The sequence below is a fragment of the Leopardus geoffroyi genome, chromosome D1, assembly GCF_018350155.1.
Source record: "Leopardus geoffroyi isolate Oge1 chromosome D1, O.geoffroyi_Oge1_pat1.0, whole genome shotgun sequence".
Lineage (NCBI taxonomy): Eukaryota > Metazoa > Chordata > Mammalia > Carnivora > Felidae > Leopardus > Leopardus geoffroyi.
Window position 1 is genome coordinate 96,841,235 of NC_059329.1, and position 24,133 is coordinate 96,865,367.

The 24,133-nt window shown below is 57.1% G+C and overlaps 1 protein-coding gene across 2 annotated transcripts in view; it reads right to left on the reverse strand.

The window, feature by feature from the left end:
* Window positions 1-3,448: 3,448 nt before the first annotated feature.
* The window catches only part of ALX4 (ALX homeobox 4), a 47,432-nt gene continuing 26,747 nt past the window's right edge, over window positions 3,449-24,133 (reverse strand). The window contains exons 2-4 of one of the 2 annotated variants that reach the window (XM_045485043.1): window positions 16,260-16,570; window positions 10,341-10,469; window positions 3,449-7,984 (exon numbers count right to left, since the gene is read on the reverse strand). In XM_045485043.1, the coding sequence (XP_045340999.1) occupies window positions 7,655-7,984; window positions 10,341-10,469; window positions 16,260-16,570 (770 nt within the window). In that variant the 3' untranslated portion in view covers window positions 3,449-7,654. Of the gene's footprint in view, window positions 7,985-10,340; window positions 10,470-10,491; window positions 13,234-16,259; window positions 16,571-24,133 lie in introns of those variants that run through there. The other variant, XM_045485044.1, reaches the window with a different exon arrangement.

Sequence of the window (24,133 nt, forward strand, 5' to 3'; positions counted from 1 at the left end):
AGAGGAGACTTCACCCTTCGTCAGACTCTTCTCTTCCCTTGTCCTCCCTCCCCCCACCCCCCGCCCGACCACACACACACACACACACACACACACACACACATTCATTTCTTTTCATCTGTCTCCGCAGTACAGCTTGGCCTTAATGTCCTGTCTTTCTCACAGAGCCTGGGCATCACAGAGATCCACTGTGGGTAGAGGACAGAGAAGGGACAGCGGGGGTGGGGGCCTGTGACGCCACCAAAGGAGAGCCCCCAGGGGGTGTGCCATGAACAGCATCGCCTCTGTGCCTCTGAAGTGCGCTCCGACCGGGGCTCCGGGGAGATGTCACCCAGGGCCCACAGTGGGTTTGCTCCCAACTACTTAAGGCAACACCTCACTTAACACATGGTGCACACATGGCCATACACTGGAGTTTCTTTCGGAAGTTTGCCTTCCTCAAGCCTGTTGGTCTGTGTGCAGCTAAAAAAAAAAAAAAAGTCTGTTTGGAATCACAGAATTCCTGGGAAAATGTCAACTCTCACACCCCACTGTCTCTGGAGCTGGCACGCATCTCCTCCCTTGTGCGCGCACAGTGTGCGATGGCCCTATTTGGGGGAACGGGCTGTTTGTGGAGGGCCTATTGTTCCTCAGCAGCTGAGCGTGCAAGTCTGGGCCTGTGCAGGGAGAAGACCACCACCGAGGCGCCACCCCACCCCCCAGCAGCTACCGGGGTTTCTTCTGATAAACGCCAGCTCGGTGCTTGGGCACCACTGTTTCCTGTAGCAAGACCTGGGGCAGTGGGATTGGTGAGGAACCGGAGGTGAGAGCAGCCTCTGCCGGGTTGGCCGTGGAGCCCGCCCCGAGGCAGGTGGAGGTGCAGAGGGCTTAGGGGCATTGGGACTCTTGGGGATGACTCCAGGTTTGAGCCCAAGACTCCGCAGAAAAGGTCTGAGATGAGCACTCTGGGGTGTGAGACCTCTCGGGCTGTCTTGGGGTGCCGGCCTCGTGCTGGCTCAACCCCAGGAGCACCAGACAGAGAAGCCAGGCTTCGAGTCCTGGCTTTGGCTCAGTGCACACGAGCCCTGGAGGAACAGGGTGGGCAAGGCCCGCAGCCAGGTGGCGGCTCTGAGCTCACTCCTGGCTGATCCCTAGTGGCCTGAACCCACTTCCAGCGCTCTCTACCTGAATCCCTTCTCTGACCTTCCCGGTCCCATCGTGAACCAAGTAGAGCATTGCCTCCTTCCCATCTTCCCATCTGTTCCCTCAGCTACCCGAGTATTTCCTGAAACATCCGGTGAACAGAACTGGCCTGTCTCTCCTTGGAGCCTTTTAGGCCTGTGGGGCAGTCAGGCAGATAACGTACGCGGATTATGTGCTGAAATTGTATTACAAACAGCTCTGTGGGTGCACACAGGGGCCAACAGCTGACTGCGGGTGGAGGTAGGGGTGGGGGCCTGGACTTAAGGAAGAGCTTGACAGAGGGTCTTGCCATTTGGAGGAAGCCTTAGAGAACGAAGCGGACAGGAGTTCTCCTGGTGCGGGCAGCTGGCAGGGGGCAGACAGGCGTCCTAAGTGGATTGCACGTCCATTAATGCGGCCAAGTGAAAGGCCCCAGATGGTGTGGGGAGCAGTGAGCCGTCCTGGCGGCCAGATAGGGAAGGGCTGAGCTACAGTGGATATCGGAGGAAGCCTTGCTGGCCTTGTCTCCCAGAGTGCTACTCAGAGGCACAGGTCCCAGGGACGGGTGACCGGGGTCACCAGGGAGGCCTGAACGACCCTGTGAAGCAGCCCCACACTCGGGCAGTCCCACTCACCTGGACTCCGGGACGCTGGGGCTGCTCAGCTCCCACAGACCAGAGCAGGGGCACGAGGCAGGCAGCATCACGGGCACGAGGCCTTTCCCTCTCTCTGCTTCGGTTCCTGCCCTGGGACTTGGCAGTGATTTGGGATGGACATTCCAAGTGCTACCATGACCCTGAGTCCCAAGAGCTGACAGGTGTCTTTTTAAAAAAAACAAGTTCCCAGCCCAGGCCAACCTAAAACCCGGCTGGGTCTATACTGAATAAGAACTTACCACAGGTACCGAATCGGAGATGTGGCTCCAAGAAAGTAACATTTAAATAGTTGGAAAGAGAGGCTGAAAAGGACATTCCTGTGAGACTCACGGCTGGCAACCAGAGGAAGAGGTGTTTCTTTGGGGGATAAGCATTGCCCTTTAGATCACTATTGCCACACCAGCTCACAAAGTCCCGTGCATGGATACTATGGGTACTATCCGTATCATCCTCCCCCAAGTTGGTAAACTAGTCCAGGACAGACTTATTTTTTATTTTTATTTAAAAAAAAAATTTTTTTTAACGTTTATTTATTTTTGAGACAGAGAGAGAGCATGAACGGGGGAGGGTCAGAGAGAGGGAGACACAGAATCTGAAACAGGCTCCAGGCTCTGAGCTGTCAGCACAGAGCCCGACGCGGGGCTTGAACTCACGGACCGCGAGACCATGACCTGAGCCGAAGTCGGCGGCTTAACCGACTGAGCCGCCCAGGCGCCCCTTATTTTTATTTTTTAGAGAGGAGAGCCCATGCGAGCCGGGGAGAGGGGCAGAGGGAGAGAGAATCTTAAGTAGGCTCCATGCAGAGCCCAACGCGGGACTCGATCCCACCACCCTGGGATCATGACCTGAGCTGAAATCAAGAGTCGGATGCTCGACCGAGTCACCCAGTCGCCCTAGGCACAGGCTTATGAGCCACAATGATGTGAGAGCAGAGTCCCCTCTCCACACAGAAGCCCGTCCTCAAATCACCTTCACGTCGGAAAGCAGGGACGTGCCTATTCCGTAGCAGAACCCGGGCCCTCCCTGCTTCCTAAGTTGCTCTTAGAGCTTTGCTTTAAAGACCATCTGGTCACGCCTCCTGCAAGTTCCCTCAGCCACCGAGGAGCAGAGCCAGGCCTGGGGCCTGCCTCTCCTGGAGGCCTGTCTCACGCTCTGTGCCCCGAGGCCCTGCCCCGGCCCTCCGTGTCCCGGCTCTCTCTGCTTTCAGGACAGCCCCTGCAAACGCAGACTGGCACTCCGTGACCAATGGGCTGGCTGTGCCTCTCTGAAGACCTCCGCGCATGGGCAATGCTGGGCGTACCCAAGATGCACTGGGACCCTTTCTGCTGCCTGAGAGGCAGACTCTGGTCCCCCAACCCGCCGACTTCTTTTGCCTGCTGTGCGGGCAGGTCCTCTGGGATGAAAGGGGGCCGTCCCAGACCCTCGCAGGCCACGCACCCCCTCTCTGTTGCAGGAGCCCTGGCCGGCCACCTGTTGTTAATCTAGCCCTGGTAATCCATTCTGTACTGTGTCAGCAGTTCAAAAGGGCACTGTTAGTATTTTTTGCCGACTTCAATTAATGTGAGATTTCAGAGGCCCCTCTGATCACATTTCATCTGTCACAAGTCGGGAACAAAACAGACAGGTTCCAGTTGAGAGGAGGAAGGAGAAGGAGTTTATTGCAAACACCAAGCAAACAGACAGTTTCGGCTGTGCCCGGCGTAGGGTGCCCCGGAGCGTCCATTTGCTTCCGCCCTCCGCTTGGCCCCGTGCCTGGGCCCTAAGTCCCCTTCTCATCACATATTCCTCCCCTCCCAAAGAAGATGTAAGTGCAATAACTTACTTTAAAAGGCAAGAATGATTCTTTTAATATTTTGCTATAATGTCGTTACATGGTGGTATTAGGCAGTAAAACTTTATGGAACTGACCTCATTTTTTTTTAATACATTTTTTTTCTGAGTTTTTAATGTATTTTTAATATATATTTTTAATATTCCACCCCAGGCCATTAAGCTAAAGGGAAAAGTTGCGTTTATACAGGGTTAAAAATATCTTACAATGAGAACAGTCAGTGTTGGCTGAGGTTCACGCTCCTTCTAGCACTCAGCGCTTTTCAACCACTGCACATCCAAACAGACTATTAGGCATTGAAAACTGTCCTTCAAAATCAGTAGTATAAAGGCCTAGCTCTATGTATGTACGTGAAGGGGGAGGGGGGAGGGCAAGCTTAGGTAACGTCTGGTTCACCAGAATGCCTCTTCTCCCTGCAGCATCCTTGGTGAAGGTGAAGTGGAGTTTGGGAACTCTGGCAGTAGGGTTCTTATCTTCTCCTCTTTCTCTTTTATGGCCATGGATTATTATCCTGGGGGGGGGCCGCTTTGCCAACCATCCTCCCCCAGCTTGTCTTACTTGCCTTTGCACCTGACAGGGCCATGAAGCCGACCAGAAGCCCCGGGGTGGCCCGCGAGATGAACTCCCCACGACCTGGCCCAGAGAGACAACGGCTGCGTAAGCAAGATAACCTGGTAGCTTTCGTGGAAAAACTCCTCTTGTCTACCCAGCCAAAGAGAGGGCAGGCGGGGCTCTGGAGCTGGGCCCCGTGTGGCCACTGCGGTGTGTTGCTGGGCCCCACCTCACGACTGCTGCCCCCGTCCCCTAGCAGTGTCTTTGAACTCACCTGGCCACCATGCTTCCCGGAGCTGGAGGCTCGGTAGTGAGAGCTAAGAATCAAGTATAGTCGAAAGGATTCAAGAAAAGTTACAAAGCCCGTGTCCTCCAAGAGCCGTTGAAGACCTGGGGACAAGCCAGTGCCCTCTCTCCCGGGCCCCGGGAGTGTGAGGGCATCTGAGGGTGGTGGCGGCACCTTCGTGTCAAGCCCTGGCCACCTGGCCGTGTCCCCAGCAGGGATCGGAGGCTCTCGGTGTTGAAGAGGCTGCCCAGTGGTCTGCATTTGCCACGTCTACTGAGATCTTAGGCAGACGTAACCAAAGGGAATCCTCGCCCCTTGCAGCTTATTCGCTTAGCGGTGACCCTCAGAGCAGGCTGGCTCTCCTCTCTGCTTGCCTTCCTGAGACCTTGCTCCTGAGGAAGCCAGCCAGCCCCGGCGCGTCACCCAAGCTTGCTGAGCCCTCACAGGAGCTGCTGCGGGGATGCCTCCAGCCCTCGGAGGCCTGGGCCCAGCCACCCACTGGGAAGGAACCAGAGGGTAGGCTCAGGAGAGAGGGAGGACCTCCAGCGGAGAGCGGAGATGCCGTGTGAGGCACCGCCCCCCACCCCCCAACATGAGGGCTAAGGCCCGCTGCTTAGGGCAGTCACTTCACCGCCCCTGCCCCGACCCCCGGGGCTGGGACCTTCTCGTTCTCCATTGTGAAGGGACTGTACTAAGTAGAGGGCCTTTCAGTCCTTCCAGCTCAAGGGTTCTATGATTCTCAGGGTGTTGGGCCGGCCCTGGGGAGCTGGGACAGGGTGAAGATAGGCCTGGGGCAGGTGGGGCGACCTCCCTGTGGGGAGATGAACAGGCACATTTCACACGGACGTTTGACGCATAAATACTTGGCCGTGTTGGTGGGAAGGACAACCAGAGCCACAGAGCCTCTTCCTCTACCAGAGGCTTTTTCTTCTCAAGTTTTTTGGTTGAAATTTGTCTGACTGAGGTGTCACCCAGCCAGAAAGCAGTCAGATAGAGGAACTGAGCACCAGGGGTCCCTTCCAGAAGGATCCACCTAGAGCCCCCTCTCTCCCTCCCCTCCTCCTCTGGCGCTCTCCCGGTTTTCCTCCTCTCTCTGTTGATTCCCTCCTGGGTGAGAACATACCTACGGCAAGGGGTCCTCCCATGTCCTTCCCAGCCACCAGAGCCGTTAAGGAAGACAGAGAACTCTTCCCAGCCTTGCGTGCTTCCCTCTTTCCCTTCCTAGATTTGGGGAGCCTGAGTTATTTCAGTGAACCTCAGAACTGGAAGAGGCATTCCCAGATCCTCAGATATAAGAAACCTTTAAAGCTGAGCCAATGAGAACATCACCTGTACCTTCACTTGTAGACGAGCAAACGTTAGAGCCACAGTTTGCAAAGAGGTCTGACTCTTAACGAAGGGAGCCGAAGCCAGATTCTTCCCCAGTCCTGTTTCCAGGGCAGATGGGAACACAAGGCAGAGGTGGGGACTGTGATTCCTTCTAAACCTCCAGAGGCTGTCACCCTCCACCGAAGCCAAGAGGCTGTCCTGTGGGCAGGTCCCCGAGCCTGCTGGACTTGGCCCTCCTCCCTGACGGAGAAGGTGGGGGCCTTCTCCCCAGGGGCCGCCCCGCTGGAGGGGCCTCAGAGGACAGGTGCTGTGCACCACGGGCTTAGGTGATGGCTGGGACCTGGTGCCGAAACTCGAGCTGCAAGTCTCCAGTCAGGCAGACGTGGATGGAGATCCCCCACAGAAGGAGGCCCCTTCCGCAGGCAGGGAAACCCACTTCCGGGGGGCATCCTGTCTCCCACATCTGGGGCAGAGCAAGTGACCCAGAGAGGCTGGGCCCATGAGCCCCTCTAGAGGCTGGAGAGAGGGGCTGAGATTTCTGACGCCCTGGGGAAGAAGCACAAGAGAGGGCTCTGTCTTCCCTTTGTCTGGAAGAACTGGGACCCCCCGCCCCCTGCCCCTGCGGAAGGCTCTGGGCAGGTCTGGTGCTGCTCCGGGGATGGCTGGTGAGGGACAGGCAGCCTGAAGCAGCGTAAGGGCCGAGAGGCCGAGCGCACACATCCATTAGCAAACTCCGCACGCTGCTCTTGACCCCCCGCCAACACGGCTCCAGGCCCTAGCTTGTGTGTTCCGAGGTATAAGTCCTTCCACGCCGGGGCACTGCTCAGCAGCCCTGGCGAGAGACCAGAATGGGTGGGGGAGGGGACAAGCGTCCCCAGGTCCTCCTGGAGGGGCCTGGCTAGCTGGAGAACAGAGCTGCCCAGACCTGCCCACTGTAACAGGCACCCTGCTGGCTGCAGGGTGTTGGACCGTCAAGGAGAGCGCAAGTGTGTGCCCGAGCCCCTGTCCCCTCCCGGACCCCTGCCCGCAGCTCTTCCTCTCTCTAGAAGCTTTTCTTCTTCTAGCACTGTGGGTGTCGTGGGTGGTCTGTGTCCGCTCCCCAGCGGTGTTCACCCAGATCCGGGGTCTCCGGGAGCAAGGGAGCCGGACGAGGCCCCCTCAGGGACTGTCCTAGATGCCAGCATCGCTGGATGACAGCAGGATTCTTCAGCTCCAGCTCCTTTCCTGTTCTGTCCATCCCCCCAGGTGGGTCCGGCACAGGGGACGGCCAGGGTGGGTGAAGGCGAGGTGGTGCCTTGGGCCCAGGAGGCCGGATGCTGTGGGCTTTGGGAGGAGAGGAGATGGGAGGGCAGGAAGCCAACTCTGTAGGGCGGCCTGTTCTTCAGACACGGTCACTGGCCTGGTGACCAGGGGACCACACGGCAGAGGGAAGGACGGACATGACTGCACGTGGCCGCTGCTCGGTCTGGATGGGAATCTATCCTTGACTCAACCCTCAAACCGGGCAGGGCAGAAGAGCAGGGGTGGGGAGAAAGGGTCTTCAGCTTATAATGGATGCAAAGCTGCAAAACTCGGCCACCTGGCTTCCTCCGCTGCCTCTGGCCAGGAGCAGGGGTCTCGGCCTCAGTGCCAGAGAGGGCGGGGCCTGCTGCCCCCTCCCTCCCAGCGGTCCGTGGGGCCTCACACTTGGGGCGGCTGAAAGTGCTGAGGGCCAGGCCCCTGGCCCAGGCCAGGTTCCTAAGAGGAAAGTCGAATGGGAGGCTGGGGGCCTGGAAAGCATGGGCGTGGCCAGTGCCCCGAGGTGGGGGAGGGCGTGGGGATGGGCTGCGAGGGGCCCTGTCATGTGGCCCAGGAGATGGCCGCGCTGTGCTCCTTGGCCTTCATGCGGAGGGCCGCGATGCTCGAGGTCTTGCGGTCCGGCTCCCCGTTGAGCTCATAGCCATTGAGGCCTGGGCTGAGCCCTGCTGCTCCAAACAGGCCACCCATGTGTGTCTGGCCCACATGACCGCCGGCCCCAGAGACACTCAGGAAGTCGGTGACGCCACTGGCCCCCGAGCCAGGCGGGTGGGTGTGAGGGGACATGCAGGCAGGCACCGGGTCGCAGGGGACCACGCAGGCTGGAACCGGTGAGGCGGCCCCATTGTTGCCGATCCAGGATGGGTTCTGAATCTGGGGAGAGGGAAGGGAGAGGTGTCACAGGCTTGGCTGGGGCAGGGGTGGGGGTGGCGGGTATGCAAGGGGCTTGCTCCTACCCCCAGATGACCTGTCCCCGCCTAGGGGCCCAGCCTTACGAGGAGATCATTCTTGAGTGTTCACCTGGGAGTCTCTCAAAACCTTTATGGCCATCCAGACCTAGGAGGGTTTGGGTTTTATGCTTTGGCTCCTCTGTTCCCAGCAGAGAGAAAGTCTGTTTTAGGGACTGAACTTCAAACTTCATCAAAGGTCCAGTAACAGGGACCTTCCCGGCACAGCTAACCAGCTGAGGGCAGCCCCCGCCTCAGCCAGCTGACGTGCAAATTTTAGATGTAGTTGCAGACTTTGTCTCTCCCTCCATGAGCCCCTTAAGGTCAGTAACAGCGTCTTACTTGCCTGTGGTTCCTCGTCAGGCCTGGGGCATCCCAGGTACCTGAGAAATGGGAGCTGACCCAAACCCAGAGAGCTCTGGCGTTGGGAACATGGGCTCTGGGCATGCGGGCTGTGGTGTGCAGGGGGCAGGGCCAGGCAGGGGGTGCAAATCTCCCCCATGACCAGTGGTTAAGGGTCCAAGGGCTGTGTCCTTGAGGCTTCAGAATTTAGGATGGACGGGGCCACCTCAGAAGGCTGGGAGTGCGCATGAGGGGATGGACGGAGCCAGGCTGGTTGCCCACGTGCCAGGGTGTGTGTGTGTGTGTATGTGAGAGAGAGAGAGGCGGGGGTGCTCAGGCAGCAGGTGGGGGTAGACTGGAGTCAGGCCTGTGGTGTGGAGGGGCAGGGTGAGCAGGACCAGAGGAGATGGTGACCTCCCAGCCATGTGCAGGGGATTCCTGGTGGCCCTCAGGCAGCTTCTGCTGGCCGGCTCCCCTCCCCGCCCAGTGTTTGCAGTCCACACGGGGCAGGGATTCCAGAGCCAAGTGAGGAAAGATGGCTGCCCCCGAATCTCCACGGGGCATTGCCATGGCAACAAGAACTGTTGGCAGATGGGCCTGACCGCCTTCCTCCTGGTTGGGGTGACGAGGAATCAGGGGCCTCGCCCCTCCCCTCGGTCAAAAGGCCGAGGTGTGATACGCGGTGCTGCAGGTGGGAGGGATCAGGCCGCCCTGGGCTGTCCGTCCCCCATCCCCGCCCCCCCACCCCCAGGAGAGAGCTCGGGCAGCAGAGATGCTGGCCCAGGAGCCAGGCTGGAGGCCCAGCCTCCCGGGACAGAGGGAGGGGAAAGATCGAAGTAGGCAGCAAGGGCTAAGGACAAGGTGTGTGTGTGAGAAGGAGAGAGAGAGAGAGAGAGAGAGAGACAGACCCCACATTCCTCAGCCTCACCCAGCCCTGCCCCCTGCCCCCTCACTTGAATCCTGGGAGGCCGAGGGGCAGAGCTGGTCCAGGAGGGGTGCCCAGGGGCTGTGGGACAGCAGGGCCCTGACCGAGAGTCTTAAAGGAGACAGGAAGGCCTGGCTTACTGCCGGCTGGGGCCAGGCCCGGAGCTGAAGGCAGAGGCCATGCTGCCACCAGCATCAAGAGGCCCGAGGGGAGGGAACGGTCACCTCCACCAGACTGAGGGGTGTGAGGAGTGGACTCAGCCAGAGGGACATCTCAGTTCCGGGTGCCGGCCACTACTCACACTCTTCTCGTCCCTTTGCCTCCCACTGAAGACTCCGGTGTCACTAGAATGGGGGCTGGCTGACGGGACGGGACGGAGGGGAGGATGGGACACAGTCGCCTGGGAGAGCTGAGGGCTGTAGCGTGACCTTTATCGGGCTGTCCATGCCCCCAAGTGCTTCTGCGTTGTCTAATCTCTGCCTTTCAACAACCTCACGAAAGAGTTGGGGAGGGTCCTTTTATCATGTCGGTTTTTGGGTGAAGGAACCAAGGCTCAGAGAGCTCGTGGCTTGTCTGAAGGGAGAAAGGTCTGGGGCCGGAAAACAGCCCATCTCGGGACTCAGACTCCCATGCGCGCTACAGCCTTGCGTCACGCCCGCCAGGTTTCAGGAGCTTGCTTCCCTAGGAAACACTCCGAGCGGCTCCTGATGGCCCGGAGGCCCTGGTCGGCAGCCTGCCCTGGATCTGACATCCACAGCAAAGATGGCAAAAGTGGCAGAGGGGAAAGCCGTCCTCTCTGTCCCACCCCGCCCCTCCCTCATGTCCAGCCAAGCCTGGGCCAGCACTTAACGTTGGGCAGAAAAGGCCTTGGGCCTCCCACATTCAGGTATGAACACACCTGGACCGGGCCTCATGTGTCCCATCTCAGGGGACCCAAGCCCTCCTCTGAGGTGCCCATTCCCAGAGCCCCAGGAGCCTGGGGGGCTGGAGCCGGCGGCTCGGGGCCGGGGCTTACCTGGGCGTAATTCTCAGCTCGGGTGAGGAGGGGCAGCTCGTAGGCGGTGGAGAAGTGGGTTCGGACTTGCTGCATCTGTCCAAAACGCTCTCTCTTCCTCCACTTGGCCCTTCGGTTCTGGAACCAGACCTACAAGACAAAGCCAATTGCCACAAGGGGTCACGCAGTGCAAGCTGGTCCCTCGAGCCCCCACCCATCACAGTGCATGGTCAGGGCCACGGGGCTGCGGGGAAGTGTCTGCCTCAGTCTTTGGCCTCAAGGCTTATAATCTAGAATGATCAGTGCTGAGAGTCAGGAAGGCAGCGTACCCCCAACTAACCATAGTGTGATCTTGGGCCAGACTTCATTTTTCCAAGCTTCAGAATCCAGAGCAGGCAAGTGTCACACACACGCAGCATATCACCGGCCACCTTACCAGGTCATCTAACCAACCCCAGCGCCGTGTGGCCGAACCTGCTGCAGGCCACAGACTCCTGTGGGCAACCCGACAAAAGCTGTGACTGCTCCTCTAGAAACTCGTCCCTTAGCCGCTCACGCACACAGTCTTGCCATGATTTTCTAAAATGTCCATGGTCCCTTGGGGCCTATTGGCCCAGCATCAGAATTCCTACCTGTCTGAATACCCTCTGAAGCCTTCTTGTTGGAAAACCTCCCCACTCAGGACCTCTGTGCTAAAGCTTCTATGGAGAACAGGGGTTCTGCTGGGTAGCAGAGGCAGTCAGGGGCGGCTTCATGGAGGGAGGGCTGAGGCTGGGCCTGAGTGTAGAAACAGCAGGGCATCCTCAACCCCAGGAGGCCATGCTGCCCAGCTGAGGGGCGGTGGGAGAGAAAGAATCGTGGACGCAGAGGTCACATTGTGGAGGACCTCGCCTAGTAGAGGGGTTTGCTCTTGGTGTGGTCAGTGAAAGTGGCCACTGCAAGGTCTCGTGCAGAGGGTGGCCCGACTCTGGGGAGGAGCGAGGGCCCCACCCGTCACTGGGCAGGGGCGGGTGGGACGTTGGCTTGAGCGGGGACCTGGTGGGGAGGGTGGTCTCTGAGCCAGGCATGTGAGCTGTGGTCTTTGATGGGCGGGTGGGGGCTGTCGGGTCCTTTTCCTTTGCAGGAACGTCCCTGGCAGGCTGAGAACCTGAGAACCCAAGGTTCACGGACGAGAGCTGGACTTGAGGCCTGTTACTGCTGCCTATGACTTGGGATCTGGGGCAGAGACCGGCGGGAAGAGGGTGTGAGGAGGCTTCGGGCCGAGTCGTCAAAGGCAGACCTCGGAGATCCCCGGGGAGAGGTTCCTGTCAGCTGGAAGTTCACCTGCCGGTCGATGCAGGTGCAGGTGGGCACACACCAACAGCAGGTCACTGGCAGCCGGCACCCTCGAAGAGGGAGGAGCTGGGCCCGAGGGCTCCCAGGGTAGCACGGTGTCTGCTCAGCCTGCTCTGGCTCCTGGTGTAGCTGGGCAACACGGTGCCCATTTGGGCGTTGCCACCGGCCGCGGTTTCTGTATCTGGAAAATGGGGCCAATATCTGAACTGACGTCCTCACAGGGGTTGGGCCTCACAGAGCAACAGGTGAGACAGATGAGAAATGTCCTAGTTTTTAAGATACTTCACACTTGTTTATTGATAGCTCCTGACCTTTCTTGCTGTCTTTTGCTAAAGGAAAGAGGACAAAAAAGCTGGTGTGTGTGTGTGTGTGTCTCACGTTAGTGTGAGGACGGTGGGGGCAGGGAGGGAGTGCGGGGCTGCACCTCAGTGTCCCTCCCCAGTCCCAAGGATACGTGTGTGTGCACAAGTGTCTCTCTCTCTCTCACACACACACACACACACGCACACACTGGCCGGCATTGCTTTCAGAGTCCTTCTTCCCTGTCTTGACTCTGGTATAAGAGAAGCACTCAGCCCCTGCCCCACAGCCTCCTGGGCCCCTTTTCCTCCAGGGGCTCCTGGGGTCCGGGCCCAGGCCGCCCGCCGAGAGCCAAGGGCGGATCGGGTCTCCACTCTGTGCCGCTGAAACGGGATCCCCCTTTATCAGCGGCCTGGAATGGGGGACTGGGGGGCAGGATGAGAGAATGAATCAGAGAAGTTGTTTTCATTTCATGTTTAATTTCCTGCAGGCTTAGCTCAGTCTTTCCGCTCCTTCCTCAGCCTCCCAGGGTTTTCTGTGGGGGAAGCCAGGGGGAGGGGAGAAGCCCACTGCAGGCATCGAGATATATGGCTCCATTCTTTCTTGGGGGGGGGGGAGAAGGGGAGGGAAACTGTGGCCGACTCTGCGGAGCGGGTGAGGGGGGTTTCCCTGGAGCCCCGGGGTGGGAGTGGCAGGTGAAGGTGTCATGCAGGCTCTGGATGGGCTGTTGGGGGGGGGTGCTGCACTGGGAAAGGGGTGGCTGGGTCCAAGAAGTGGGAGGAGGAGCAGAGTCGGGGGCGATGGAATGTGGAGGCTGGAGCTGGGCGTGGAGAGCACGGTGGGGGTGCCGGGGTTATCTGGAAGGACAGCTGAGCGGTGGGGGAGAGCAGGGAGCACCACAGAGTCAGCAGAGAGGGCCAGGCCCAGGGATTTACCAGGGGGTTAAAGACTGAGAGGGGAGGCCAGGCTGTGGGGCAGTGGCACTGCCCCACCCCTCCTCCCCGGCCCGCAGCCCTGGGCCCTGCTCCTGAGCAAGGCTGGAGCTCTTCTGCCCAGGCCCGGCTTGAGTCAGCCTCTCGGGTCTGCCGGCTCCTCTGCGCATCAGCTGGGTGGTGGCAGGGCGTCCTCGCGCCCCTTCGGAGCTCACGTTGGAGGGCCTGGAGATTAGGTTCGTCTGTCCTTCCATTTCTGAGCCCTGGAGCCTGGGGCTCTGAGAACTCCCCACAGATGCTCTGTGCCTCAGGGCTCGGTGGCCCCAGCCTGTCTCCACAGGACAACCCTAAGGGGGAGAGGGGACCACGAGGTCCAGCCTTCCAGTCTGCGTGTCGCACCCCAGGACCACCCCGCTCCCGGCCCACCCCCGGCCTGAGCCTGCTCAGCACAGGCCTCTCCCCAAGGAACCAACCGTCTTGGCGGGGGCCTCACTAACCGCAGCCCATCTGGGGCCAGGGCGGGGTGGCCCAGGGCGGGGAGGCCTCTGTCTTATTGTCTTCAGACACCAGCTGCGGAGATCGGAATCCCAGACAGCAGAGAGAGGCCCCTGCAGCCCCCTGGAGCAAGGCCAAACCCTGAGCTTCTTCCCGGGAAAGGTCCATCTCGGAGCCCCCCACCTCCTCCCTGTCCCCACCGCCACTCCACGCCAGGCACCTGGCTTCCCACCAGCTGAGGATGGGCCCCAGAACAAACTGAGCAGAGGCAGGCAGGGGGCTCCCTCACCACTCCCCCCAAACCTCAGGGCACTGCCAGGCTCGATCCAGAGGTCTGACGCACATAACGATCCCACCCACCCTGCTGCCTTTATACAAAGAAAAGTCTCAGAACAATATGGCCCATGTCCTGGCACGGCAAGCTAAACTAAAAGAAACAGTGGGCCGGAGCTCAGGAGTCCTGGATTCTGCCACTGAGTCACTGTTCCTGAGTCATCTGATCACCGGTGGTCCTCCTCTCCCTTATTATCAAATGAGAGGACCAGATGATCCTTCCCGGCACTAACATTCTATATTCCTATGATCATCCTCTTAGATGGTAAGATATGCAACACATCAGGGTTTCCCTTTCTGCCTTGGCTGCCGGGAAGCTCAGGGTTGAAATTTGTGCTTAGTGGCAACTAGGATTCTTAGCCTAGGTGTTTGACATAATTATCTTCCTATTTCATGGACGTTGTTCTTGTTCTAAGATGAAAATGATAAATCATGAATTGTAAGCTGCCTCAACTCCTTTTTAGAAGTAGGCATAAATTGTGTGTGTGTGTGTGTGTGTGTGTGCACTCGCACACACGTGTACAGAGGGGACGCTCTGTTTTAGCTGTATCATGGTACCTGAAAAATGTCCTATGTGCCCCAGTGTCATTTCCATGTTTCGTACTATAGGAGCCATCCTTCCTCCGATACTGAGTGGATTCTACGCCTGGGCACTCCCAGCCATTTGTCAGGAACACACACATACTACACGGAAGACGAACTGGTCTGTCCCTCACTGACACGGTGCCTACAGGAATGTCCCACCACTGGCCTCTCCCTTCTCCACTGGCTTCTTCAGTTCCTTGCAATCCACTGGCAGAGCTGAGGCCAGATTCTGGGGTTCCCATCCGGACTCTGAGGCATATGAGGTCACATGGTGGCTTCTCTTGATCCAAATAAGATAGTTGGGGTGTGAAGGTTTCTAGAATCACAGTAAAGCCTCCACTGCCCCTTCCCCAACCATTCACCAGGCACTGGGCAGGACTAAAAGGGGCAGCCGGACCCGGGGAACTTGTGACTCAAAACCTGACTTTTCAGTCACTTTGGGTACATGCAGTTTCTGGATGGCTACATATTTATGGTGACTGCCGGTCCTTTTTCATAATATCCATTTCCAATGAAAACGTTTCTGGACTGTGTTAAGGATGCCTCTGCCTGATTAAACAGAACATGATTGAGACCGATGAACCTTTAACTGATGCCTTGGAAACACTCTGGGGAAGGTTCTTTGGTGAACTGATGCAGCAGGGGGCGCCCTTGGGGCCTGCTGATGAGGGAAGGCTCTTTGTCCTGGCACTGAACCCACTTCTGAGCTGAGCCCAGCCCAGCTGAGCCGTACTGCCTTAAAAAAAAAAAAAAAAAAGCCAGACTGCTCTTCGCTGTCAGGCCGTTGACTTCCCCAGCCCACTGGAGGGAGAAAAACTGTCTGACAATACCTTATTTGCCATTTCTAACAGGCTCTGGGGTGGAAAAGCTGACCGAGCATGACATTTATTTGTGTGAAGCTGAAGCCTGAGCTTCAGTGCATGGATTTTGTCAGCCATGTTTTGGGTACTCAGAGGTTTTTGCTTCCTCTCCGGTTCTTTTCTTGCTGTAACTTCATGCAAGGAGGGAGGACACACCTCTCTGGACAAAGGAGGTCCACCGATCCACAAATATTTCTTTTTTGCCCTTGTTGCTGTGAGTTCAGCCTTCTCTAATTGGTAGGGGTGCAGGGATGAACAACCAGACGGTACCTGCCCCCAGGAACCCACAGTGTAGTGGGAGGAGACAAACAGATAAGACAGTTTAAGCCACTCGTAAATTCTTACAAAACAGGATGATGTGGTAGAAGGTGACCCGGCTTGTGTTGTGTGGGTTTGGGATGAGTTGGGTTGTGTTGCATCGAGTGTTGGTTTGGGTTATGTTGTGTTAGGTTGCGTTCTGTTGGGTAGTGTTGAGTCGTGTCGGGTTCTGCTGGGCTGGGCTGGGTTGGCTGGGCTGTTTGGGTTCTGCTGGGTGGGGCTGGGTTGGCTTGGGTTGGGTGTTTTGGCGGCTGGATGGTGGTAGAGGGCTACCGCTTTAGCCATGGCCATCAGGAAGACTTCACAGAGAAGGTTACTGAGTTGGGAGCTGAAAGATGGATGAGGAGGCAGCCATCCCCGGCAGAAGGAAGAGCCAGGCTGTTGTCTGCATCTGCCCATTGGAATGCCGTAGCTGTCTTCAGGTCTACCCTGTTCCCATCCTAAGAGACAGGCCTTCGAGAGCAGACACGAGTCACCTCCTTTGTGAAAAGGCCTGGATGCGCACACCACACGGGGCCCAGAAACACAGCTAACAGGCTTCCTGGCCTCCACTGGGGCCTCTCCTTCTGCCCCTGCTCCCACCAGGGCAAGAGGCCCGGTATTCAGGTGGACAAAAGCAGCCTTGCTCCGGTCGAAGCAGGGGTGTAAGGGGCAGGTTCTCCTTGGACTGAGATAAAGAAAACCCTGGTGTGGTTGAGGGACAGTCAGGCGGCCCCAGCTTGGGCCACCAGCCCAAGGGCAGGCCCTGCTCTCCCACCCTCTCCCCGGGCGCCCTCACTGACCTGCACGCGGGCCTCGGTGAGGTCTGTCCTCATGGCCAGCTGCTCCCGTGCGTACACGTCGGGGTAGTGGGTCTTCTGGAAGACCTTTTCCAGCTCCTCCAGCTGGTAGCTGGTGAAGGTGGTTCGGTTCCGCCTCTTCTTACCCTTGTTGTTCTCTGAGTCGGCCTTATCCAGCGGGCTGGGGAGGTCGGCACTGGCCCGGTCCTGGGTCCCCTTCACCCCAGCCTCCTTCACACTGAGGTAGCTGCTGTCCATCCCCACGGTGTCAGAGTCAGGCGGTAACTCTGGCTCACCCAGCGAGCTCTCTTTGGCTGGGGGGTGGGGAGGGGAACAAAGTCAGAAACCAATGGCTGAGCCGAGCAAGAGGAGAGGGAGGGACGGGAAGAGCCATCCCCTGCCACCTGCCCCGTCTCAGAGTCACACTGGATGTGAGGTCAGGAGGCCTGGGTTCTAATCCTGGCTTGCCATCAAAGTGCTGTGTGACCTTGGGCAAGTCCTTTTCACTCTCTGAGTGAGCCTCTGTGCCGTCATCTCAGGATGGACCCCTTTCAGCACCGATGTAACATGACTCTGGTCAGCCAATCTGATCTCTCAGATCTTTAATCCCCGTCCCCCACTGGCCCTGGGCTCTCCCTTCTAGAAGGATCCCCTTTGCCACAACTCTGCTTTGGGCATCGAGAATGCTGACCCAGTGCCTCAGACTCCCAGGGCAGGGAAATCTCATGCAGCAGCCGTGTCTGGCCCAACGGAGCAGGGGCAGAGAGGAGGGCAGTGTCGAGGCAGACAGGAATGGCCCTCCTCTCCTGGCCTGGTCCTGTCTGGGCTCAGCAGGAGCTGTGGAGACCCCTCCCCTCCCACCAAGAATCCAGCCTGGGGGGGGGGGGCGGTCGTCATACTCTTGCCCTCTGCAGGTTTCACCTATTGTCCTCACAGGGTCCTGCCTGCTCCAGGCAGGTGCTGCATGTACTGGGGACACTGGGAGGACACCTGCATCCCCAGGATGCTGCCGTGTACGCCCCAGTAGATTTAGACGAAGCTCCCCGCCTGGGCCCACAGCCATCGCCATCTGACGGAACGGGGCTCTGCTGGTGGATTCCTAGACGCCCAGAGCTGAAAAGGACCAGTCGACCTATGTAAGTCAAGGATAAGGAGGCGGAGGCCAGAGGGGACAGTGGGGCGGGGAGTAACTTGTCCACGTCCAGATGGCCCAGTTAGCACCCTGGGCGGACACACTCAGAGTCAAGTTTAGAGCAGGGGCTCCGGAGCCAGTGGAAGGAGTGAATTCCACATGTACCTCTCTCCGGCTGTGTGCTTTCGACAGTTCACTTAACGTCTTTGTGCCTCAGTTTCCCCCTCTATGAAACGGGAATGAAGATATCTGTGGGATCCTCCTCACGGGGTAGTGTGGGGTTAAGGAGGCCGACATGCAGAGCCCTCGGCACAGTCCCAGCTTCTGGAGGTTTCTGCCGGGGTTGTTATTCCCGGTTCCGCTATGGTCTTCCGGGCGGCAGAGGACTCTTAGCCCGGAGAAGCCCTCGCGGCAGGCAGGCCCCCCGCCCCGCGCGTCTGAGTGCAGGAGCGTGTGCAGGCGCTGGCCTGGTGTCTGGAGACCCGTGTGAGCCCTCCTCTGAGCCACACTCCCCTGCCTGGGACTCTGGCGGGTGAGATGAGGCACCGGACGCAAGCACAGATGAATAAGGGGGAGCACGTGAGAGGGCCTCCCACGTGCCAGCTGACTGGCACAAGCACGCCTGGTGGGTGTGGGCACCTCTTTCGGGAACATGTCCAAGCCGTGGGCGTGACGTGGCGGGACACTGCCTCTAGCTCAGGTCTCCTGACTCCATCCATTCCTGGGGGCTGAGGCGTCAGGGCGGCTCTCCTCCCTGGCTTTCTGGGTGCCCTGAGGACTCTCACCGCTGGGAAGGTGAGAGGGACATTTGCCTGTCGTCCCCACCTCTCTCTCCACAGCTCCGATGAAGGGGGTGGAGGTGAGTGCCCAGAATGGACCTGAAGCAGTGTCAGGAGGCCATTCCTGAGGCCACTGACAGCGCCGAGGCCGCGGCGGGGGGACGGCCCACGGGCATCACGCATGACACCCATGTGAGCCTGGGCACACGCAGACTGCCACGGCTTCGGTGACAATGTTATGCAAACTGCAACGGGCAGCCGGGCCAAGAGCTTTTCAGCAAAGATATTTATCTTCCTGGCAGACAAACAAGTTTTATGTTTTGGGTTTTTTTTTTTTTTTTTTTTTTTTAGAGAAGAAATCCCACCCAGCCTCACCAAAAATAAACATCTCTGTTATGCAATTTCCTGGAGGCCAGACTGGGGGCGGGGGGGGGGGGGGGGCAGACCCTGCCCCCCCCCCCCACCCCAGCACTGATCTCCAGGCTCCATCCCATGACCCCACAGACCCTAAGAGTGTCCTCTGGCATCCAGCCTGGGACTGGGACCACCCCGCACAGCAAGAGGGGCCGGGCTGCACATGTCACAGAAACCGAGGGCTGTAGGGACCAGCCCAAACTCCTAGTTTTAACTGGGGGAGGAGGCTAGTGCAGGGAGAGAGAAAGGGAGGGAGAGAGAGGGCAGGGAATGTGTGTTAATTACTGAGCCCCTAGCTCATGGGTCAGTCCTCTACTCCTACCCTCCTACCCTGTGGGCTCAGGGCCTCTTCCCAGGGAGAGAGGGGGAGGGCCTGAGGGATCAGGGAGCTCTCATCATCAAGGAGTCCTGCTGGCTCATCCTGGGGGGCAGAAGGACCGGCCTCTGAGGATGAGGAGGGAAAGACGTGGCCTCTGAGAGAAGGCCCTCCGTGTCGACCTAGTTCTAGGCTTAGCCAGTGGGGAGGCAGCAGAGAACAGCCAGTCTTCCATGGCGAGAAGTAAGGATCTAGTTTCTGGTACCTCCAGCCACCCACTGAGCCCGAGCGAGTCGGGGTGAAATGAGACAGCATGGTGTGCACAAAGACCACCGGGCCAAGAGTTGGGAGATCAGGTCTCATTTCCAGCCCGCAGATGACATCTCTCAGAGTCTCAGAGTCTCATCTGCAAAAGGGAGCAGCTGTGCCCCGTCTGGAGTGGGGGGAGGAGGCAGGGGTGTGTCACTGCCTCAGCCCGGTGGAGTATCCCCCCTGCCTCAGTCACCATCGGGACCCTCTCTTAGGATCTGAGAAGAGGGGAGAAGGAAGAGGAACCTGTCTGTGTCCAGGCAAACTGTGGCCAACTGGAAAGGCCTAGAGATGGACGGGATTCTGGCAAACGGATGTTCTGGCTTCTCAGAGAAGAGGGAAGCAAGCTGTCTAACCTCAGTCTTCACCGTTGATCATTTTGCTTTACGTTGGAGGCTGGGTCTCTAATTCAGATAACAAAGAATAACTCGCCAAGGTCTGGTGGCCCATCCAGCTGGTCAGAATGACAAGCCAAGGCTCTTTCAGGCACTTAGTCCACAGATCCCAGACGGGCTGTGGTGGCAGGGAGCTCACTGCCATCAGGACAGCTGGGCCGTTCATCCCAAGGTCCGGCCAATGTCTGTCTCTTAGACATAGGGCTTATTGGTCCTGGCTCTAACTACCCAGGGCCCTTCCCAGAGACAGCGGCCACACCTCCCAGAGTCTTCTGCCCTCCTGGCTAAACAACTGTGGTTTCCACCACTATTCCTCAGGTGGCCCAAGTTTAACAAGACTGTTTGAGACAGGTAGGCCCCAGGGAGGGGCTGGGTGATGGTGCTGGACCCTGGGGCAAAGCCAGCAGATTGCTCTCCAACTAGATGATCCTGAGGAGCTAGGTGGCGAGTCAGCTGGGTGGCCCAAGACAAGCTCGCCCTGCAGTGCCCTCGACAAGACAGTCCCTGAAAACAGAGGACCCCGCTGCTCATGCTGAATGAGTCTTGACTAAAGGTTACCTCCTTGTTCCTCTCCATCGTACCTCCAGCCACCTGCCTGGAATGCCCTTCCTTCCAGCTGACCTCCAAGATCCAGTTAAGCACCAGCTCCTCCAGGAAGTCCTCCCAGACTGCAACAACCATACAGACCCCTTTGTCCTCTGCTCAGCCTCTCCAGTTACTGCTTGTGTTTCTGACTAGTATACAATCTTCCCCAAGGGTTGGAACCTCATGTCATTGACCTTGGGCTTAACCCAGGGTGGGGCAGATGGCAGACATGCAGTGAGAAGTTGCTGAAGGATAAAGAACAAATTCCAATAACCAAATACTACTGAGCTCTCACTCTGTCCAGCTACCTCCACGTGCCTACTGTGTGCAGCTACGTGCCCTATAGGTACATGCAGAAAGCATTTGTTGAACAAATAAGTGGATCAATTCCTCCTGCTAGACAAGGAGGAGAAAGGTGGATAGGATACGTGAAAAAGAGGCTTGCAATCACTAATTCCTCCGTGAACAGCTGACAGCTGCAACAATGGGGGGAGGCGAGTCGAGGAAGGGGAGAGGGGAGAAGACCAATGCAGACATTGAAGGGTGTCTCCGTATGGGGGCAAGAGAGAAACAGGGGGTGCCAGAGTAGCAGAAGGAGAAGCGAAGAGTTGGGATTCATGGAAAGGGCTCTAGGATTTAAACGTCCAGGAAACCCAGTCCAAGACCTTCTGGGAGTCGGCTTCATTCCCACCATGTTGCCACACTGGGGGAAGGCCACTGGGAGACTCTCGGCTTGCCCTGCTTCTGGGCCAGCCTTCTTCAGGCCACAGCACTGGCACTGCATGGGGCTGAGAAGCAACAGAACCCCCCACCCCCTGGTCTAAGCCACCCTCCTGCAGGTCTGGCTTCGCCCCTGCCCTTCCTTCCACACGGACTCGGGACAGGCGCCATGTAGACGCCCCTCCCATAGTGCGGAGGGGTCCTCAAGACGGTTTTGTCCCAGTCTCTGGGGCCCAAGACAGTACAATCCCAAGCTGCAGCTTCCCAGTGGAATGTCTTGATCTGGATATAAACCCCCGGCCACCCAACGGGATCAAGTAATGTGCACACATAACACATCAACAGCAGTCAGCGCCTGCCCCACCGGGGGTATGCATGCAAAGGCGATGGCGGCCATGATGGCACGGCATCCCTTCAAACAATCCCAGGTAAATATTTCCAGCAACCACTTCTCATGAAGTAGAAGCATATGGTTCAAGGATATACTCTTTTTTTAAGTTTATTTATTTATTTTGAGAGAGAGAGAGAGAGAGAAAGTGTGCACAAGTGGGAGAGGGGCAGAGAGAGAGAGAGAGAGAGGGAGAGAGCGAGAGAGAACCCCAAGCAAGCTCCACCCCACCAGAGCCCAATGCAGGGCTTGAACCCACAAACCGCGAGATCATGACCTGAGCTGAAGTCAATGGCTTAACCAACCGAGCCACCCGGGCGCCCCCAAAGGGGGTCTTAATCAGGAGCCACAGAAGGCCCTCCAACCTCTGCCTGAACTCCAAGAAATGCAAGAAATAGAAATTCTCTCTTCACTCCCTCACCCTCTGCTCATTGTCCCCGTTCAACCCAGTGGCGTCACTCTAGCCTAGTCTAACCTTTTTTTGATATGAAAGTCCTTGGGAGATTTCCAAAGGTGACTGTGCTTTCTTTTTCATGGCTAGGATCACAAGAGAATGTACTTCTGAAGCCACTTGCGGGAGGGCGCGGAGGCCTCTCTGCGTGCATTCTTTCTGCGTGCAGGGACGTGCCCCCTCGGGCCGTGGCACAAGCCTGCCGTTGGGAATGGGTGTGGGGAACATATGTGTCATTGCCTGCGGATGGGTCTATGGATGGGCAGGCTTGTGGGGTTGCGTGCAGGCCCCCAAGTAGGATGCGTGCTGTGGTGCACGGGTATTTGGGTGAGTGACCGTCACTCGGCAGATACACGTGGGTGGGTATGGACACGGGAGGGGTTTGTGTAGCTGTGCACAGGCTCGTGCATATGGAGCGTATGTCTAAGGGGCCTGAGTAATTTTATCCTTCATGGTTTTGATTACATCTATTTTTCCTCCAAACATCTGCTTTGTGGGGGACACGCCGCTCTCTCTGTTCTCGGGTGAGCTGGCCTCGCACACCCTGTGGCAGAGTGCACAGCGCCGATGTAATCTCCTTAAACAAAACAGGCCAGCGTGAGGCCCTTTCATGCTATTTAAAGGGCACTGACTAAACCTACCGCTGTCCAAACAGTCGTGTGGGGGTAGGGGCAAAGGTTAAAGGTTAGCCATTGATCACATCCCCGGTCCACCTCATCTGCCACTGGGCTCTGTCTTGAGCTCAGCCTGGATGTCCCTTGTTTAGTTCCAGGCTCAATAAATAACGCCGAAGTAACCGGGGTGACGTTTCAGGGAACGCGCAGAGAGCCGATACCTGTGCTCACCCGGGACAGGCAGACGTGTCCAGGAGCTGCCCATCTGCAGAGGACAGGGGGGGATGGAAGTTCAGGTGCCTGGGCCAGCCACCTGCAGGGGACGTGGGCACCCCTGTCCACCAACACAAGCCCTCCAAATGCTTCTTGAAACAAAGAAAGTTCAAGAAACTAACACAGATCCCAGGAGGCTAAGGAGACCTGAGGACTAAATGTGGTGTCCTGGAACCGTAAAAGGACGTTAGGAAAAAAAAAAAACTTCTGAAATCTGAATAAAGCGCGGGGTTTAGTTGGCAGAGATGCAAAAAGAAAAAAAAAAAGTGGACAAAACACCTAAGTACATGCTTCACCCAAGAAGACAGACAGGCAGCAAAAAAGCAGGAGAAAATGCTCTTGACGTGTTACCCACCACGGAAATGAAAATGCCGCCCCAATGGGATATCGCTACACACCTATTGCAATACGAGTGAAAAACCTGGCGACACCGGGTGATGACGAGGACGTGGAGCAACGGCAAGTGTCCCACGTGACCCGCCGGCGGGAAAACAGGGCAGCAGCTCCGTAATCAAACACACACTCCCCACGTGACCCAGCAACTCCACTGCGAGGCACTGACCCGCAAGACATGAGGACTTATTTTCTGGGGAAAAACACCATACCTGCATGCAAATGTTTATAGCAGCTTGGGTCCTAATCACCCCAAACTGGAAACAACCCACATGTCCTTCAACAGGTGACTGGATAAGCAAACTGGAACAGTCACGCAACAGGATGCTACTCAGAGATAAAGGGAATGAACTATTACACAGACAATTGCAGGCGAGACTCTCAAAAGCAGCGTAAGGGTTAGGGTTAGTAAAAGAAGCCAGACTCAAAATTTACATACGTATGACTCCACTTATTTATCAAATGACACTCTGGGAAAGACAACGGGATCAGGATGGAGAACAGATCACCGGTTGCTAGGGGCTGGGGAGGGGGAGGGCTTGACCATAAAGGGCTGGTGTGTGGACTTGTCCGACACCCCAGTCGTCGTGGTGTGTACGTGGATCACGCACAGGAACGTGTTAAAATTCATAAAGCTATACAGCCCCAAATTTGAATTTTGCAGCATATTATTTTTTAAATGAAAGATATGTAAACTATAGGGAAAATACAAAACTGTGTTTACATATACTAAAGAAAAACTAATAAAAAGTTTGTATGTTTTTCCCCAGAAATCTCACTCCCCAGGAATTTATCCTAAAGAAACGATTATGGATGGGCACAAAGAATTAGCTAGGGAGAAAGTTCATCATGGCATCATTACGCAGAAAAACCAAAATGACCAATTTCTGGACAGTAATAGGAGATTGATTGGTTAAATAAAGGATGATATTTCCATAAATAGAAGATCCTCCCTGATAGTCTTTATTCGGCAAACTGTTTCTTTTTTGGCATTTAGCACACATTGTTATGTATCTATTTGGGATTTTTCTCTTTGTTTATTGTCTCTCTCTGCCTTCTGGTAAAACAGGGAGTATATCTGAATAGGTTTCCTTTGTTTACCCTTGTC